Source organism: Centroberyx gerrardi, chromosome 9 (genome assembly GCF_048128805.1).
Source record: "Centroberyx gerrardi isolate f3 chromosome 9, fCenGer3.hap1.cur.20231027, whole genome shotgun sequence".
In the NCBI taxonomy this organism is placed as follows: Eukaryota; Metazoa; Chordata; class Actinopteri; order Beryciformes; family Berycidae; genus Centroberyx; species Centroberyx gerrardi.
This window is the reverse complement of record NC_136005.1, coordinates 21,582,649-21,602,118: the sequence shown is the minus strand read 5'-3', so window position 1 is coordinate 21,602,118 and position 19,470 is coordinate 21,582,649. Positions and strand designations below refer to the sequence as shown.

Below are 19,470 nucleotides of genomic sequence, written 5' to 3'. Positions count from 1 at the left end.
GAGTAGAGAGAGAGAAAGAGCAAGAGAAAGAGCAAGGCGAAGCGTCAGTGTGTGTAAGTGAGTTTGTGTGTGCCATATTCTTGCCAAGCTGCGGGCATGGTTTGCGTGCCTTGGAAGGAAAACAGGTCATAACAAAAGCAGAGAAAAGGGGCCAGAATGTGAATGGGTGTGTTTGGGAGTTTGCATTCTTTCCTTTTTTTTTTTTCTGCATTGGTTCTAGCGTGCTGGTCATGGCTGACAGATTGGCTGGCCGCATTGGGCTGCATTGAAGCTTAACATGCAAGTGATACACACACACACATACCCAAGCACACACACACACACACACATAGACACACACACACACACACACACACAGAGTCATACGGTCACAGAGATACTGAGCCAGAGCACTCAGGTGGAATGGAGCTGGTCATATATTCAGACTCCATTTGGCGAACAGGCTTGGAGGGCAGCTCTCTTGAGGGGTCAACGGGCGTACACACACACACACACACACACACACACACGCAAACGCTCGCAAACCTCTGTTTAGGGGTTAACATACCGCCAACAGGCACTGTGGTAACCTTTGACCTCTACTAATGCTGTCTGGAGGGGTGGTAGGGGAGGTAATGGGTGAGAAAAATGCTCACACATGAACCTGACCTCTCCCTTTTTGCCTGCCTCTCTCGCTTTCTCTCTCTCTCTCTCTCTCTCTCTCTCTCTCTCTCTCTCTCTCTCTGCATTCAGCAAACAAAGGAACCACAGCCGGGCATGCTGTCACCCGCCATGCCATTGAAAAACAACAGTAAGGTGGAATAAGCTGAGGACTTACTGTTTATAATAATTCGCTACATTTTCATATAAATAAATGCTCATTTTGCTACTGTCTATCGCCACTAGACATAACACAGTTGGAATCTTTTACTTTACAGCTTTTTAAAGCTGTCTGGGATTTCTTTCCTGGGAAAAAATCCTCTGGTCCAAACAAACAGCGGTTTGTTTGGAATAAACAGAAGAGAAACTGGGTAGCTAACATGAGCACCACCTACAGAAACGTCATCCACAGAAAATCCAAGGAAAAAGACGTCACAGCACTGGACACACTGTTTGATTGACAGGTGATCTCTGGGAAGTGCACAGCAGAAACACCACAGGAATGGGCGCTTAGCAACAAAGATGGCCCAAAAATCTAAGAATTACCAATTAAAATAAAGTGTGCCTTTCCATCTGTGAACAGTTAGACACTGGACTGCAACATCCCATATAACCCATAATGATCATTGACCACAACCAGTGAAGAGTGTGCGAGGTATGGATTCAGTTTGTGTCCCAAGACCCCACCGAGGTTTCAGGTTTTTATTTCATGGCTCTATCAGACACAAACAGACAGTGAAAACATTGCAGTTCTCCAAAGAGAAATATTTAGATAGCGATATAAATAGATAGATAGAGATATAGATAGATAGACAGATAGATAGATAGATTAAAACAGGCAGTCAGAAAGATACACAGGCATAGAGGCAGAGGAAGAGGCAGACAGAGATGCTCAGAGAAACAGAGATATAAAAGAGCATAATACGGTGTTATAATAATACAATTTCCCACATCATTCCCCTGATTACAAAACACCTAGCAGGTCCTGAGGCAGTTGGCTTTGTTCAGGCACCCCACGGCGCGCGAGAGAGAGAGAGAGAGGGAGAGAGAGAGAGAGAGAGAGAGAGAGAGAGAGAGAGAGAGGGGAGAGAGTTGTGTAAGAGATGTTACAAAAGACACACTTCAAAGACAGCACAAAACAGCTCCCTCTGGTCCATTTGTTAGTGATGTAAGCTTGTCTGCCAATACACACACACACACACACACACGCACACACACACACACACACACACACACTCACAAAACATGCAAGTACCCTCATACAGGTATACACACACATACTTGACCGCATACATGTGACAGTGACAGTCACTGTCTATCTTTCTCTCTCTCTATCTATCTACAGTATATCTAACCAACACATCTATTCCACTCCACATTTCAACCCACTTGTACAAATAGTTGAGCACAAATAACAGCAACAAGGTCGTGGAGAAAGAATCCCACAGGTCCAAGGACTAGGTCGCACACAATCTACCACTCACAGTTAAACCTGCAGTGTTTTGTAAAGATTATCATATGACATTACTGCTTTATAAGACAGCACACAGCGACACATGTATACAGTGACAGAGAAAGATGAGAGAGAAAGAGCATATCTATCATATCATATATATCTGCCTCCCCTACTCTATATATACATCCAGGGTATTTGGGAAAAAGTGTACATCCAATCGACATCACATATATAGCCAATTACCGCTATATTTGTCAATGCTGGGAGGGACGTGCATTTGTTTGATGCATTTTTTTGCTTTTAAATTGCCAATAACCAGAGTGTGGCTGTGTGTGGTGTAGGTGTGATGCCTGGATTTGAAATGTAGCTTTTAAATGTGCAAGGAAGGGGCATTTTTTTTTTCTTTTCACATTTTAAATAATAGTATAAGCCCCTATGAACAAATACCAGGCTGCGGTGCATTCCCAATAGGAAGCAGCAGCACAAGAGACTCCAGTGAGGAAGGAACAAAACCAGCCCACCAGCCTGCCTCCTCTCCTGGCTCAAAGTACATTTTAAATCAACTTGAGCATAATTCTGGTCCCTGCGTGCGCTTCCCCCATTTGAGTGTCTTGCGCTAGGCTACATTTTGCAATTCCCAAAGATCAAGATAATTTGAATCAGGAAAAAATCAGCGAATAAATTCCACCGGCGATGGACTGAATCCTCAATGTATCTATCCAATTTCCCGACATGCGCGCTCCCCGTGAATTATTGATCCCGACTCCCCCTTGTCCTGAAGACAGCGCACCATCCTTTTGTGTGTCGCCCACAAAGAATGAATGGGGGGAAACTCCGCAAATGACACCGTATTTTAAACTATGATTGGGTCTGATTTGCGGTGTTGTGACGTGTGTGTGTGTGTGTGTGTGTGTGTGTGTTGTCTGTCTGCCAGGCCTCCTTTGCAGTGAGTAATGGTGTTCTTGTGTTTGCGTAAGTAGGTTAATACCGCAGCCAGACACTCGCCACCGACAAAATTGTATCCAAGGGGTGATTTCAGGGAGAATCTAGCCAGTGGGAATCTATTCAGTGGGAAAGGAGGCTGGTTTTGTCTAGCACACTCCCTTGTCTCGTCCTTGTTTCAACCATAAAACTGCCTCTCATCTGCCAACTGGCCCCAAGACCTTTACCCTAACCCCTCCGAACACACACACCAGCACCACGTACATGACACACACCCCCAAAACAGACACTATAATCACGAGAAAGAGCAATATGTTGACCCGAACCTTAACACCACGGTCCTCAACAGACCAATACAACCTCATACATGCACAGACTGACCTACTGACATTTACCCACACACGCACAGACACTGACCCACTGACATTAACCCTGTGCAACCACACACACACAGCCACTGACCCACAGACAATGACCTCAACAGACACACAGCCCTTTCAATCAGCCACACACCTGCTGTCTGACCTTTCTCTCTCTCTCTCTCTCTCTCTCTCTCTCTCTCTCTCACACACACACACACACACACACACACACACATGCACAGTGTTAAATGCCCGATTGCTCTCTCCAGACCGTTTTTATTTCTATATTTCCACATTTTGTCACAACAAAGACACAGTATACACACACACACACAGGTCAAAGCTTCTCTGTGCATTTTTCCGCTCACTAAATCATGAAAGTGCTTGCTGAAAATACAAGCTGGTTCAATGTCACTGTGTTTGGGTCTTGATCTATAGACACGCCATACACTGTAGGCCAGACATGCCACGCTCACACTCACACTCATATCCTCGCTCTCTGCTATAACAGTCCAGTAAGGCAGGAATGCAAAAAGAAAAACATGAAACCGCTGTTTCTTGTTACCATACATACTGCACGTCCAGACTGTAAACTGAACTAACAGAGGTCGAAGTAAGCTGTTATTTCATGCTCCATGCCCAATTTATTACAGCAGCTTGGGCAAAAGTTTGTGTTTTCCACATATTTCATAAACCAAACATGTCTTTTCCGCTGCAGTTTGCGGTGCAGCGGGGACGGAGGGAAAGTCATGTTCCCACTGTGAGAAATGTATACTGAATACACTTGAGAAACCAGCTTCAGGCACTTCATCACTGAGCTGAAAAACTCAATGATAAAGTGTATGTGTGTGTGTTTGTGTGTGTGTGTGAGCGTATGTGTTTGTGTGAATGTTCAGTGTCACCAAGGAAACACCACTGCAATGACCAATATTACTCTTTGGGAGCAGCTTTGTCATTGGTTGATAGGTCTATGTGTAATCTATATCTATGTGCGTGTGTGTGTGTGTGTGTGTGTGTGTGTGTGTGTGTGTGTGTGTGTGTGTGTGTGTGTGTGTGTGTATGTGCATGTGAGTGTGTGAGAGAGTGAGAGAGAGAGATCAGAGAGAGAAGAGTGTATGCATATGTTTGTGTGTGTAAGCAAAAGAGGAGGGAGAGAGAGAATTTGTGTGGGTGTGTGCATGTATGTGTGTGAGTGTGTGTTTGTGTGTGTGTGTGTGTATTGGAGTGGGTGGTTGGGGGGGTGACGTGCATGTGTGTGAGGTGTGTGTGTGTGTTTATTATCATTATTATTATTATTATTATTATTATCCTACCTGGTGCAGCCTGCATCTCCATTAGACCTCCTGTTGCTATCAGCGCCTCCAGGATCCTGACATGGTGCTCCGGGTTCACGTCCGCACTGCACACACACACAAACACACACACACGCACGCACACACACACACACACACACACACGCACACACACACACACACATGCACACACATTGTGGTCAAATGCTAAAGGGCGGCAGGGATCTATTTAAATCTGTATTGACATCGGCATATCACTAACTGATTGAAAGTCAAGTACAATATGTCTTGATTAGGAGAGAGAGAGAGAGAGAGAGAGACAGAGAGAGAGAGGGAGAGAGAGAGAGATTTTGCTGAGCTCATGACCGTGCCAGTTGATTTTTCAGCACGGCAGAGCAACTATATCCCAAAACCAGCTCGCATTAATCAGCATTTCCTCACATCCAACTGAAAGCATGTGTGGGGAAGTTCCCGCGGCACGGCAGGCTGTGATGTGCCGCTGCGCTCCTGCTGCCGCCGCGCACGTCAGAGCCGATCTGCTTGACCAGGCTACGCAAACAATCACCGCTTCTGACTCACCGGCCGGCTTCCCAGATTCACTACGTTTCCACCGCACACAAAGGAGACATTCCTTCGTAATTTTTGGAAAAACAGATACAGATGAGCCTGCGCAGGGCACGGGGAAGCAAAACAATACCAGCAGCCTCGTTAATGCCTTCTCTCGCCGCTGGAGCATCCAGCTCTTAAATTGCAGGATGTTGATATTACAGCCGAGCCAAATATCAGGCTTGGTTTTCCCTTCAGCAGAGGCAGATCTACCCAGAAGCCTCCACGCAGAATTAGCAGGGTCTCTCTGCTGGATCGAGGTCATCTCGATTGTTACACCTAGGATCGCTCCCATGTATTTTTGATGATTTTGTTATGTGGTTCATTTGTGGACAACATTTAAAGTCGTCACTTTAACACTGCCATGTTTATTTCCATGACATCAGAAGTTCTTTAACAGGCATATTAAGTGTCTGTTCACAATTCATACATTTTGAATTAAATGGGAACAGCCGTTCAAATTCTTTGGGCCCTCTGCAAGAGGAGTGACTGTGGTGAGAAAATGGATTGGAATAATCAGCGCTAATCAACAGCAGCGGTTTAACACAAGGAATGGAAAGTTAATGGAAACAGTGAAAGTGCTTGTCTGCATCTGTTTCATCACAGAGCTAAAGAGCATATTTCACTGCTGCGGGGGAAAAAAAACCCTCAAATGAAAACATGAAAATTACAACAGCTGAAGGTATTTCAGCTGCTGTAATTTTCATGTTTTCATTTGAGCTGAAGGTTTATATGCTCCTTCAGGGGCTATGGAAGACTTTCAGAACCTTTTTTTTTGTTTTCATTTCAGAAAAGTTTAGTGATACAAGGTTTTCAGCTGACAGCACTCAACAACAACAATTTTGGCTTGCATTTTTTTAATCCCTGACTTGCACACAGGACTTCCAGGTGTGAAATGAAATGAATGAATGAATGAATGAATGAATGAATGAATGGTCAAACCCCATTACCTGAAGAGTGAGTGCTTGAAGACGGCCTCTGAGAAGGCCTGTCCCAGCAGCCTGGGAGCGGCCTGGCTGTGCTGTCCCACCCTGGCCAGGTGTCTGGTGAGATGAACCAGCAGCTGGTGGTTGGCCTGGGGAACGCTGGGAGACTCCAGGATCCTCTTCAGCCTCTCCCCGCACTCCTCCACACTCTGGGTCTCTGCAACAGGAAAACAGTACCAGAATATTTTATTTTGCTGAATTGATCCTTTATTTAGCCAGGCGGGTCAATGTTTCATCAATGTGTGTTTGCGACCTCTTTTGTTAATTAAATCACAACTGCTGCCAATATACTATAAGCAATGATGATCACATGTGGAAAAACAAGTTTGATTAGGTGTTTAATGTGATCCCTTTTTTTCTTGCAAATTTCTGACTTTAATCTCAGAAAGTTTTTTCTCAGAATATTGCCCCTCTCTCCCCGGCTGCGCTGAAAAATATTCCGTCGTACACCCCAACATGGTATGAGCTCTGCTTTTCATCCACAAGGAAATGAAAAAATTCCATTCTAAAGATTAAATCACAGTAGAACACTGTTACTATTGTGTCTCATTTAAATATATGTGACACTGCATGACAAATCATCACTTGGATTCAGGGAGGCTTGTTTGGGATTTAACATTTTATGGAAAAGCTGCAAAATGATGTGTATTACACCAAAATAAGGAAGCTTTTTGAGAGTGTCACACCCTCTCAATGGAGTTTGGTGGCAGCCATTCATTTAGAATGGCAAATAAAGCTAAATGTTCAGATTTGTTCATGCAGTTATATGATAATGTGATGATAGAAAATGTGTGAGCAGCAGTGGGGTTTTGGCTTGGTTTCAAAGAACACCGGACGAGCCTGACTGAGAATGATAATGAGTATTTGATTTTCCACTTTTAAGAAACTACATTATGTAACATTCACATAAATTATTTTATACGATTAATGTAAAGCTCAAGTGAGTAATAATCAGACAAGATAATCAGTCAGCAGACAGAAGCAGACACATGTGCATGCATCTGTGTGTCTCTGGGCTTGTGAGTGAGCTGAACCTACAGCTGCATGCATAAACACCCACCGCATTAGAATACATTTCACCATTTCAAGCAGAAACATTTAATATTGAGCACAATCCCAGCATCCCCACTGTGCTGCCCGGTGAGCACCGCCATCAATATCCATCCATGCATGCAGCCAGCTGCTAGTTGACTTTGTGGAGATATACGGCCTTGGCAGGACATCAGCGATTTGAATTCAGACCAAGGCCAGCAGCCAGCTGCTAGCCGGCTAGCTTGACAGATGCTATGGAGAAAATCACAGGGGCTCGGTCTACGGATAGCTTGTAAAAATGACACAGCGGGAGGCAGTGCAGGGGATAATACCCGACTCCTTTTTTTGTATTAGTAGCGTTCAGACAATGCCAGTGTTTGGAGAGGAGCAGACGTATTGATGAGCGCTTTCACCGCAGGCCCTTCACCGCTGCAAACAAGCCGCAAACAAGACAACATCTGTGCCTCTGCCTGCTGCGGCCTCGGTTTACGCGGGGAGAAACTCAGTGGGACGGTACACATCAACAATTGAATACCCATTCTTGTACGACCATGTTCATTCTGCAAAAAAATCCATATAGAAAGTCTATATCTTTGTCTGTCTGCCCAGTGCTTTCTAAAACAATATTTAGAATGAAGTTGCAGTACTTCATTCTTTCAGCTTTAGTATTTGTATTGTATATAATCAACTCACATTGCATCCTGTGTACAACATGTGCAATATAAAGACTGACTGCTAGATTGATTCAGACTGAGCAGCCCAGTTAAATTATACCCATAGTTTTCCAACCATAGCCTTATTACGACTCATTTATCAATATAATAGTGTTTCATTCACATATTTCTGTGTCTCCTGTGTATTCTGCCATAGGTTTTTCATGTTTGGCAAGTATGTTACATTCAGAGTATACTGCTATTTAGTCCTATTTTAAAACATTCTCCAGCTCTTTAAAGCTTTACGAATATGAGCTAAGGAGAATACATCATGGACATGTGTAACTGGTCTTTTTTTTTGCTTTCATTAGAGTAAGACATAATTGATAGACACACATTAACACATTAAGAGACATGTTTGCTCATTCTTGACAACTCAGGAACAGAGTTTGTGGAGAAATACTATATATACTATATTTTTAACCATGTGCTGTGCAATGCTCTGTATGTTGATGTGCCGTATGTATCAAGCTGTTAGAATGGGGATCCTTATTGATTTACTATATGAGGTATCGGTGTATTTGGCCCTCTGTGCTGGAACTAAAGCGTTCTAATCGATCCCAATAACACAGAGAGCCAAGAGATGAGATGAGATGGACTGGCTGACAGACCAACTGGCTGCCTGTTTCACTGGGCAGCTGACTGACTGGAGAGGGAGAGAGAGAGAGAGAGAGAGAGAGAGAGAGAGAGAGAGAGAGGCATAGAGAGACAGAAATAGTGATGATAGATAGGTAGAATAGAATAGAAATAGTAAGAAAGAGAAGTGTTTTATGTTCTATAAGAGCAGGCTGGGGCAATTAAGTGTGTATGTGTGTGTGTATATTCATGAGCTTTTGTCTGTGCATGCATGTACATACAGTATCTGTGTATCTGTCTGTGTGTGTGTGTGTGTGTGTGTGTGTGTGTGTGTGTGTTGGGGGCTGGTGTCCAGAGGTGAAAGGTCAGAGAGACGGAGAGGAGAGGTCAAGAGGATTCAGAAGGAGGAAGAAGTGGCTGGATGGAGCAATCACCATCAACGTGTATTTGTGTGTGTGTGTATGTGTGTGTGTGCAGTGTTTATGAATGTAAATGAATGAGTGTACCTGTTAGTGATTAATTATGTGTTGGAAGAGTGACCTGACTATAGTCATGTGTCTGTGCATACTTTATGTGTATGTCTACATGTGTGTGCATTTGCTTGTTTCTTGTATGAGTGTGTGTCTGTGTGCATGTGTGTGTGTGCGTGTGTGTGTGTATGTGGGGGGTGGGGGGGTGGGGGGGTGGGGTGGGTGGTGGGTAGGTGGGTGGTGATGGATGGCTGACAATCTGCTGCAGCCTGATAGAGGTCATGGAAGTCACCCCTCTTGGTCTGGCTACTACCAATCATACACGATGACCACACACACACACACACACACACACACAGTCACATACACACCCTCTATCACCTCTCAATATCTATCTCTGTCGTTGTCTGGAGCCAATAGCAGCACCCCCAACACACACACACACACACACACACACACACACACACAGTCCTCCTTCCTCTGTTCTTATGGATTGTGGCTGACCCTGCTGGTCAATAGAGGTCAAGGCTGGAGAGAGAACTTGGCCCGTCCATCTGGTCCCTCGGGACACTGGAGGACCGGACAACTGGACACTGGGGTGGGGGGGTATGTGTGTGTGTGTGGGGTGGGGGGGGGTGGAGGTTAACTAGAGCCTTACCACAGACCTACTTTTCAGAGCTCACATGAGCAATAAAAGGACTGGGCAATTCTTATTGTCAATATTTTATCTTCAAAAAACAGGGAATGTAATTTCTTCTATTGGCTGTGTTTACATCCCACTGTCAATAAAAACTTAACTGAACTTTTGAAATGGTGCAGAAAATAAAATGTGAATTAAGTGTTTTTCCAATGTCGACTGTAGTAGCTACCTCAGAAAACACAACAAAAAAATGAAACCACTACTCATTCAACAAAAATGTTTCCACTGCCATTTACTGCAAACTTTTCTGCCTCAAGGAAGCCTAAAAACATATTTGTGAAACTGAGGACATTTTATATATCTATTTAATTTATATTTATATCTATATCATACTTTCTAATGCAATACATATAAATACTTGGATGGAATCCCAGCTATTGTTAAAGTGATGTGTCAATTTTTGAGAAATTGATTGTAGCGTAATGGGCTCAACAGACGGGCAGCGATCAGCGACACAGCTCGCCGCCCATGTGGAGGACCATCACAGTCTCACAGCTCCACACCAAATCATGGCATCTAGCAAGCGATGGTTGCCATGAAAGCAAACAACAATCCTTCTATTTTTAGTCAAATCCAAACATCAAACAGCAAATGTAACTACTTGTGTTTTCATTTGTTGACTTAACGCCCACTCTGGCACCAACAATTTCCCAAGCCACTGCCTTTTTGCTGATGTCGCTGTAGACATGTTTTGATGCCAAATAACTGCAACAATAAGTTGCTCCACCATGTTGCAAATACCAACACAGAATGCAAATATTACACTGAAAAATCTCCAATGATGTTGGCCACTAACACGTAACAATATCAACAGTTGAACACTTTTGTTCTCTGCGGTGTCTGCGTGTCGACAGCCGGCGTGTGCATGGGAACGTGCACCAATGCAAAATTTCACGAGATCGCACATTGCATGTCGCTTCACTTGCGATGTCGCCTCCCATGTGTCGAGCCCATAATAAATATAATGCAGGCCATTTTACCTGAGGATGCATGGGCGAAAATCCACATACAGGGACAATATTATGCAACAACATGAATTGATAATGTATTGTTACCAACAATTATGACTAACTTGATCGGATCCTTATGGGCCATGAGATTAACCATATTGTCTTTTCTCTGCTCCTCATCCCTGCAGCAGACAACACAGTCCTCTACTGCCCCATGCATCTTCCTGTCCTCCCACCCTGCCTGCTCCCATCCCTCCTCCCCCCTCCTTCCATCCCTCTGTCTTCAGGTCCAGATGGACAGTGGTCAGTCAGACTCAGCCAGTTGGCCTTTGTCCTTACAGACGCTGACCTCAGCTAGGCCATTAGGATAGATAACTCGCAAAATAAATGAATGAGAAAAGAGAGAGAGAAGACAAAGAATATGGAAGAAGGGGAAGGAAAGGGGAAAGGAAAAAGGAGGAGGATGAGGAAGAGACAGAGAGGAGGGAAAATGAGGAAGAGGAGGAGGCGAAGTGAGGTGGGGAGAAAGAGAAAGATGAGTGAGAAGAATAGAAGCATTGTACTGTGACTTTTGAGACTAGAAAACACAAACTTCTTTGAGACAGAGAACACAGCTCTTACTTTTCCTGCCGACGCCTAAAACCCAAAGAGCGAGAGGCTGAATCAGGACCTAACAAGAAGTCTGAAGGCTCTAGTCTCCAATGACCTCAAATCACAGCCTCCCTAAATGTCATTTCTTCTGTATCTCTGTTATGCAGGCTTCATTTCTTTAAAATGGTTTAAGGCAACTTTTGCGTTAGTGACATCATCCACAATCCTCATCTTTCAAAAAGCTGAAATTAATAAAAAGAGAAAAATGGTGCAGCCCTAATAACAAAAGATTCATTGTGGTCAGGATGTGGGAGGAACAGATGACATGGAGGATTACAGGAGGATTACAGCAATGTGATGACCAAAAATGTAATTATTCTGACTAAAAAAAAAAAAAATAATAAAAATGCAGATAGCTTTAAAAAATAATTTGATTGGACTAATTCGAAGGTAAAATGCATTCTGACTTTGAGATGACAGGCACAGACACATTTTTTCATGTTAACTTTAAAGGTATGTTTAGAAGTTAGTTAGTTTATAATTAACGGATCATATGGTCAATTCAGATTTAATTTAATTAAAAGCATCCATTTAACTTTGTATTCTGTAGATTACTGGAGTTTAGCAATTGAAAAGTATCTGACAGGAATCAGACAGATTACACCTTTAGTTTAGCAGCTCTCCCAACTCTGAATGCTGTATGTTTGTTCTGAGAGTGTACGGGGATTTCCTACGACTGGCCACTGGCTGGATTAGGGGATACAGATCAAACGGATGAGAAAATGGTTGGGTTCCCAGAGAGCAGGATAGCCAGAGGACAGGTATACGGGATGGGAAGGGGGATTTAGCTGTTACAACATCACAAAAAGTCAGGGTTGAGACTGAGTAGATACCAGCTGTTACTATCTTTATATGAAGCTTACTTTTCTGATTCCAAATGAACTGGCTGAAACAAACTGCAGTAACCTAACTGGACCCAACTGAAACCTCAGAGTGATTGCAATTTTCTGATGTAACGAAACATTGAACACAATGCAACTTTCTGACTTCAGCTGGGTAGATACATCATTAGCAGCCTCAGTACAAAGGCCTCAATCTCACTGTCTAGGATGTACACTGTGTAGTTCAATATAAAGAATATGCAAATACAAAGGAATAAACAAAGAAATGCTGCATTCAACAAGTAATATGAATGTAGAATTTTACTGCAGACTGTCAAACTTTTAGCTTGCAAACAGCTGAAAGGACAACAAAGTTATTAATTATTAAAAAGTGTGTGTGTGCTAGCTGTAGGGGTGACTGGCTGCAGGTGATGGAAGCTTGTTTGAGAAAAAAAAGTTTAAGGAGAAAAGTAAAATAAATAAATAAATAAATAAAACTGCGCCCTCCTGCTGAGCTGGCGCCCCAGGCGGCTGCCTACATAGCGGTTGAACATGTGCAGCCTTATGTGAACATATTCACTGAGGACCGTTTCCAATACTAGCCTCGGTTAAAGAAAAACCCATAGCAGCGTTTAGAACTGAGAAGCTCTGTGATGTACAAACCTAAGAGGCAACTACAAAAGACAGCAGGGAGGGGGCTGAAAAGAGCCGCCCTCCCTCCACTCGCCCCTCAAGCAAACAGTCTATTCCGCAGGGATCTCTTGATATTATTGCGTGACTTATCCTTACTGTACAAATTAAATGTTTCAGCCCTCCAAACCCTTTTTCATAATATCCTTTGATTTCACCAAACAAATGACTCGGTGTTCTTCATGTGACCCCATCCCAAATAAGAAGTTCAATTTCAATGGGCTTAACCCGAGGTGACCCGCGCAAAAGACTTGATGCATCCTTTCAAAGTGGTTTGTCCTGACTTAAAATGTTTCCATGAATAAGTAAAAAAAAAAAAAAAAGAGGCTGCCACTTTACGGGGCCGGAATCGAGAGAGAGAGAGAGAAAAGCACTTACATAATTGACGGGTTTTGCAGCTGGAGCTGATGGCGAGGGGCTGAGCAGAGCAATATTTTGGGAGGAGGTCGCAGGGGAATCGGTGTGAACTTACTGCAAGGCCTGACATTTCCCTCGTGTGCGCGCTCACACACTCGTCTGTCTGTCCGTCTGTGTCTGACTGTGTCTGTCTCTTATACAGTATACACACACACACAGACACACCGGCACGCACACCACCCACGGAAAGCACGAAGCTCTGAATGTCAAGGGAGGGTTCATGAAAAATAGATCAGACTCCGAGTCCCTGAAAGCCAGAGAGATGGAGGCCCACTGGGCTGAGGTGGGTGGCGGGTGAAAGGGCGAACAGGCAGGTCAACTATGTAGAAATCGAGAGAGAGAGAGAGAGAGAGAGAGAGAGAGAGAGAGAGAGAGGAGAGAGAGAGAGAGGGAGAGAGAGAGAGAGAGAGAAAGAGAGAGAGAGTGTGTGGAGCCACAGCACAGAGTTAAATTTTGCTTTTACTGAATTAGAAACTGTCAGGAGATTAGTGGAAATTTGATGCTGACATGAAGGTACAGCCATGTCATCTTTACATCCAAATATGGCAGAATCTGTGGGATGTGACAGGCGCTGGTGCTTATGCCAAGTGACAGAGGCGCAGAGGTACTCTGCCTGACCCGAGCTGAGATACAGTTAGAGACAGAGTTCAACCCTACAGAGCGGGGGGAGCGGAGGGAAACCGAGACTGAGAAAGCACAACTGTGGTTGCAGCTGGAGGGGGGAAACTCGCATCAGTTATTAGGCAAAATGCTGGTTGACTTTGGCTGCGATTGGTCAAGTTTCTCCTACAGCAGAATAAATTTCATTTTTCTGTCTCACGATATGTATTGTCACATTTTCGCATTGCGATATATTGCGTTTCGATATATCGTCCCATCTCAGTGCACCTGTGTGTGTGTGTGTGTGTGTTGAAGTGCACTGTACCTTGTGCAGTGTAGACCAGCTCGCTGTAGACCATGGCTGGGATGATGGGCGTGGGCAGGTCCTGCAGGAAGCCTCTCAGGGCATCAGCCAGAGCCCCCACCTCATACTGGTCCAAATCCACCGAGACGGGATCTGAGGGGAAGAGAGAGATGTGAGATTTATTTATTTTTTTCCCATCACCTTTGATGTTCCATGTGTTATAGCTGTTAGTTCCCATTGTTTGAGATTGTTTTTTTTCTTTATAGGCCTAATCATTCTTATTACTTCCTTATTCTGTTATCAGACCTTAGCAATGTGCTTTGGCAATATTGTACTGTATATGGTCATGCAAATAAAGCCTCATTGGATTGAATTTAACTTTGCTTCGTAAGCACATGTATCACAAATACTTTATGATTATATATTTTTTGTTTTGTAATCATCACTGTTATTGTTGTTACTGTCCAGAAATATTATATGTGAAGAATCTATTTATTTAATATGCAGTTTATTTCATTTTATTTTACTTTATTTCTATCCATCGCATTTATGTTTGAATCTGTGCTTTGGCAACATGTGCACATGTGCGTCATGCCAAAAAAGCATTCATTGAATTGAATTGAATTGAGAGAGAGGGAGATAGAGGGAAGAGAGAGAGAGAGAGAGAGAGAGAGAGAGAGAGAGAGAGAAAGAGAGAGAGAGAGAGAGAGAGAGAGAGAGAGAGGTAGAGAAGTGTTGGAAATGGTATGTAAGATATTCTAATATGTTATTCTAAGGCTGTTTTAGAGCACCAAGGTGTTACCAAATAAGTCAAAGAGTACAAACCAAGGGCTTCCCGGTTATGACTACGACAAAAAAAAAAAAAAAAAGAAAAAAAGTGGGATTGGGTCACTGGTGATGTTAATGGCCTGAGTGTCTCAAGTCTCACAGTCAGTTGGTTCTGGGGAGGAAAGGGGAATGCTATCACTCACCACACAGATAAAGAAAAGATGCCGAGATGTCCCACACGCAGAGAGCATGTGCGAAACCAATCCGCCAGTAGACTAAACAGGAGATAGCGAGCGTGCGTGTGTGTCTGCGTGTGTGTTCCCACGGATTAGCAAAGGACAAACCGCGCTACGCCATTGAATTTTTTTTTTTTTTTTTTTTTGCCCTCCTGTCTCACCTCAACCTTCCTCCTCTCCTCCTCCGACACCACCATTCGTCCTTCCCACCGCATTCCTGTTCCTGTTCCCTTCACCTTCTCTCTCTCTCTCCTTCCCCCAGCCTTTCTCCTTCCTCTTCCTCCTTGACCTCCTCCCTCCTCCCCCCACGCCCCCGCCCGTCCCCTCTTTATCCTCCTACGCCTACTCCTCTGATTCCTCCTCCCCCGTTCCCTGATGTATAACTTCCCCAGATTTTCTGCTCCTTCTTCCTCTTCACCCTTCCGTTGTCTCTCCTTCCTTCTCCCCCTTTCCCCGAATGCCCCCTCTCCCCCTCTTCAACCCATCCTAACTCACCTCCTCCTCCTCCTCTCTTCCCATCCTCCCCCTTCCCCCCTTCGCTCCTCCACCTCCGCCTCTGCACCATATGCCAGACCCTCTGGAGTCAAAACGGCTGTTAAATCCCATTGATTTCCCCCTCTAACTAATGCCTGAATAAACTTAACCAATCACCACAGGCCAGTAAACCACAAGCCCATTAATATCAATGGATGACCTCTTCACATCTTGGCAGTAAAGCCTATGTTATGGTGTAGTGATTTGTCTGGGGAGGTTTCATCATCCCAGAAGCCAAACCAAGTAAATTTGGTGTCGCCCTTGGACCCAGGCTCTCGAAAAGATATGAATATACTTTTGTCTTGTGTGTGTGTGTGTGTGTGTGTGTGTGGAGTGGGGGGTTGGGGATGGGGTGTCATCACAACAGAGCTGTGACCCATTTTGACTCTAACACCCTGAGGAAATCCTGTATTAGGGGGTACAATACTTTTGCTAGTGAAGAGTAGATTTTAATTTGACAGTGCTATTTGTTATGGGGTTGGGAATTGTAATGGTGGTAATAACGACACTGATGGTGGTGTTTTATTAGTTTGCTCTACTGGCACAACTGTGGGAATGGAACATTGTGCAATAGTGGCTAGTTATGATGTTCATTGAGTTGGTTGCTAGTAGTTACTGTTTTGGAGATGGACACTGTAAAATTGGTCTGACAATATTTACGTCTGCATAACACTGCTTCCAATAAAACAGGTATGTGTCAGTCATGGCTAGTCATGAGTTAGTTATGATGTTAACATTGTATTTGTAATAATGTTAAAAGAATAATGGCTAGTGATAATGTTGACATTACAGTCTTGAAGATGCATTATGTCTGTGTCATTAGGTTGACCACATGTGGGCCTGCGGTACAGTGGTGCATTACTGAGCTTGCCATATAGAGTTGGCATATAGTTGTAATACTGAGCCTGAAGTGAATCTGTGATAGACTTGGAAGTAATGTCAAGTCCATTTTTATAGCAGTACAGTTGTGACAGCAGTGTCACAATACCAAAATTTGTGGATTTCATTGCTGATAGCAGCCCAAGGATTTATTTTATTAAAAATATAATAATGTTGAATAAAATGAAATAACACTTAAAATTCAACTCCAAAGGGTGGTGGGAGAGGAGCAGGATACAAATACAAATTCCCATATTGTTCCCATATTTTGCTGAGACTTCCCCTTCGCTGATTTCCCGGTGTGAAGTGCAAGACAAACTTGATCTGTACATAAATAAGATTTCATAAAAATGTACAGTAGTGAATGTGAATTTTATGCAAGCTGACAACAGCAACCCTAGCCTAACCCTACACCCTGTCCCAGGGTGAGACTAAAGTGACTCACGTTGGGTCCCACACTGTAAAAGCTGAAGAGGCCCTGCTCCAGGGGGTTATGTAAGAGAGGGGTGAGGTGAGGTGTGCCAGCCAGCAGGACAGGCCTCAGTCAGCAGGCCTGGTTTAATCACACCTAATGAAACACACTCTGACTCAGGGGCCACAGCCAACGCCACATCATTACACCTCTCTCTGGGGGATTGAGAATGAGAAATCCCCAGATCAATTCTCTTCCTCTCTCCCTCTCTCTATCTTAAGTCTTCATCCTCTCTCTCTCTCTTTCTCTCTCTCACATTTCTCTCTCGCCCTTCTAGTCTCCCTGCAGGCTTCCCAGCCCATCCTCTTGCTCTCTCCATTTTCCCCTCATGTTATGTCACACCCTCCCCTCCTCTCTTTCTTTCTTTCTTTCTCTTTTCTTTCTTTCTGGCTGCCCGATTTCTGCTCCACTGGCTGTACAGAATCCATGAAAGTACCGCACAATACCCCCTTTTCCCCACCGTCACACAGCCCTGTCATCGCCCCCCTCCACCCCCTCCGCCCCCTCCACCCAACCAATTTTCTCTCTACTCATCCCTCTCCCAAGCTCTAACTCTTCCGCTCTCCTCTCCTCCCTCGCGCCCTGCCCTCCGCTCATTCTCAGAGGAGAGCGGAGATGTGGCATCCCAAATAAAAACCAGCTGTTTAATCTGCAGCAGCAAGGATTAGCTCCCACGGCGGCGCTAATGCAACGCTCCCCCATGCCAGAACAAACTGAGTTCAGAGCCAGCGGCGTGTCGAGCCCACCAGGGTCAAGTGTCTGTGCCGAGGGACGGGACAGCGACCGGGCATGAGAGAGAATCAAGTGAGAGCCTGACATTCACATGCCTCCCGTACCCGGACACACTGAAATCTGATTTATTTTTCCCTCACCAAATCGTACATTGTCAGGTGCATCCTCTTATTTACTTCCTTTTGAAATTGACAGCACCTTGCTTCGCTTATTCTCCATCCAAAAGTATCCTGACAAGACATTTTTGACAAGTTACTGTCTGAGGTAACTGGTCCTGGTGGGATCCGCACTCAAAATTGTATTTCCGCTTACCTAGCTCCTATATTTTGGATTGGAGATACTTGCATTCACACCGTGTTGTGCTGTTAATGTGGCAAAATGCATCTCTGACCGCCTCCAGAAGTGATCTGGGTGCATCTCGGGAACATTTATTGCACACTTGAATGCGATTTTGCACCATCCGATTAAATTCCGATCACCCAGAACGAATGCTAATGCCACGTGTAAAGGGGGTCTGAGAGAGAGATTCGGTGATACAGATAAAAAGAGAGAGAGAAGAAGAAGAAATGATGGGAACACATCTGTCTATTGTTGCAGTCTGGATCGAGATGCGGCTGTCAGAATTTGAGGTCATTTCCATTGGCCTGTATACATTAAGAGCCATTTTTCAACTCTGATTGCTGCTGCTTTAATCCAATCCTGCTCTGGGGAGAACTGGAATGACATTGACCTCCAGCAACACCAGTGTGTATCATCATACTCTATCACACACACACACACACACACACACACACATATGCACAGAGGCACAGCCGGAAGACTGATAAGCTTTGCAGGCTCAAATCACATTTGTTTGCCCAGCTTAACATTTAACCAATGTGATTTCAAGACAGATCACACCCTGGATGCATACAAACACACAAACAGCCACGGACAAGTACACAGCCATGAAGAAACACGCAAAGAAAAAAAATACCAAACACACACACCCACACATGCACACACACACCCACACACACGCAAACACGGCAGTATTGATCATCTCTTCCTGTACATGTCTGAGTACTGGTGCACCTGACTAGCTGATGTATTGACAGGTGTAGGTAGGGTTATTTTTCTAATCGCCCTCCCAAAGGACTGTCTTCGACTCATCTTCACCCTCGATCTGTCTTCCTCCTTCTCTTCCTCCTTCACCGTCTTGATTTCCCTCTCCATTAACTCCTCGCTTCTTATTTTTCTCCTCGTTTTCTCCTCATCTTTCTTCCTCTCCTCCGCTCTCTCCTCTTCCTCGTTCTGCTCGCATCCATAGCTGTGTCACTGGCCGTAAGCCAGCACACAACCACGCACACACACACACACACACACACACACACACACACACACACACACACACACACACACACAGACCAATTTCCCCACCCCACCCCATCAGTCAGTCGGCTAATCAAGGCTTTGTCTGAGATTGGCTATGGATCAGTCTACAGATAGGTAGATGAATGAATGGATGGATGGATGGATGGATGAATGAATGAATGGACTAGAGATGGGTCAATAGTCCAGAGCAGAGCCTTTATTGGATTGCTGCATCTTCCACAGAATCCAATTGACAGCCTGGTTGACGGGCTTGGATAAGAGTGTGTGG

At 44.3% G+C, this 19,470-nt stretch overlaps 1 protein-coding gene across 4 annotated transcripts in view; it reads right to left on the bottom strand.

Annotated features, from left to right (window-relative positions):
- pik3r3b (phosphoinositide-3-kinase, regulatory subunit 3b (gamma)) overlaps positions 1 to 19,470 on the bottom strand; it is a 170,461-nt gene that overhangs the window by 80,093 nt on the left and 70,898 nt on the right. For all 4 annotated transcript variants that reach the window (XM_071915095.2, XM_071915098.2, XM_071915096.2 and 1 more), the window contains 3 exons: positions 14,229 to 14,360; positions 6,248 to 6,440; positions 4,713 to 4,798 (listed from right to left, as the gene is read on the bottom strand). In XM_071915095.2, coding sequence (XP_071771196.1) covers positions 4,713 to 4,798; positions 6,248 to 6,440; positions 14,229 to 14,360 — 411 coding nt within the window. The remainder of the gene's footprint in view (positions 1 to 4,712; positions 4,799 to 6,247; positions 6,441 to 14,228; positions 14,361 to 19,470) is intronic.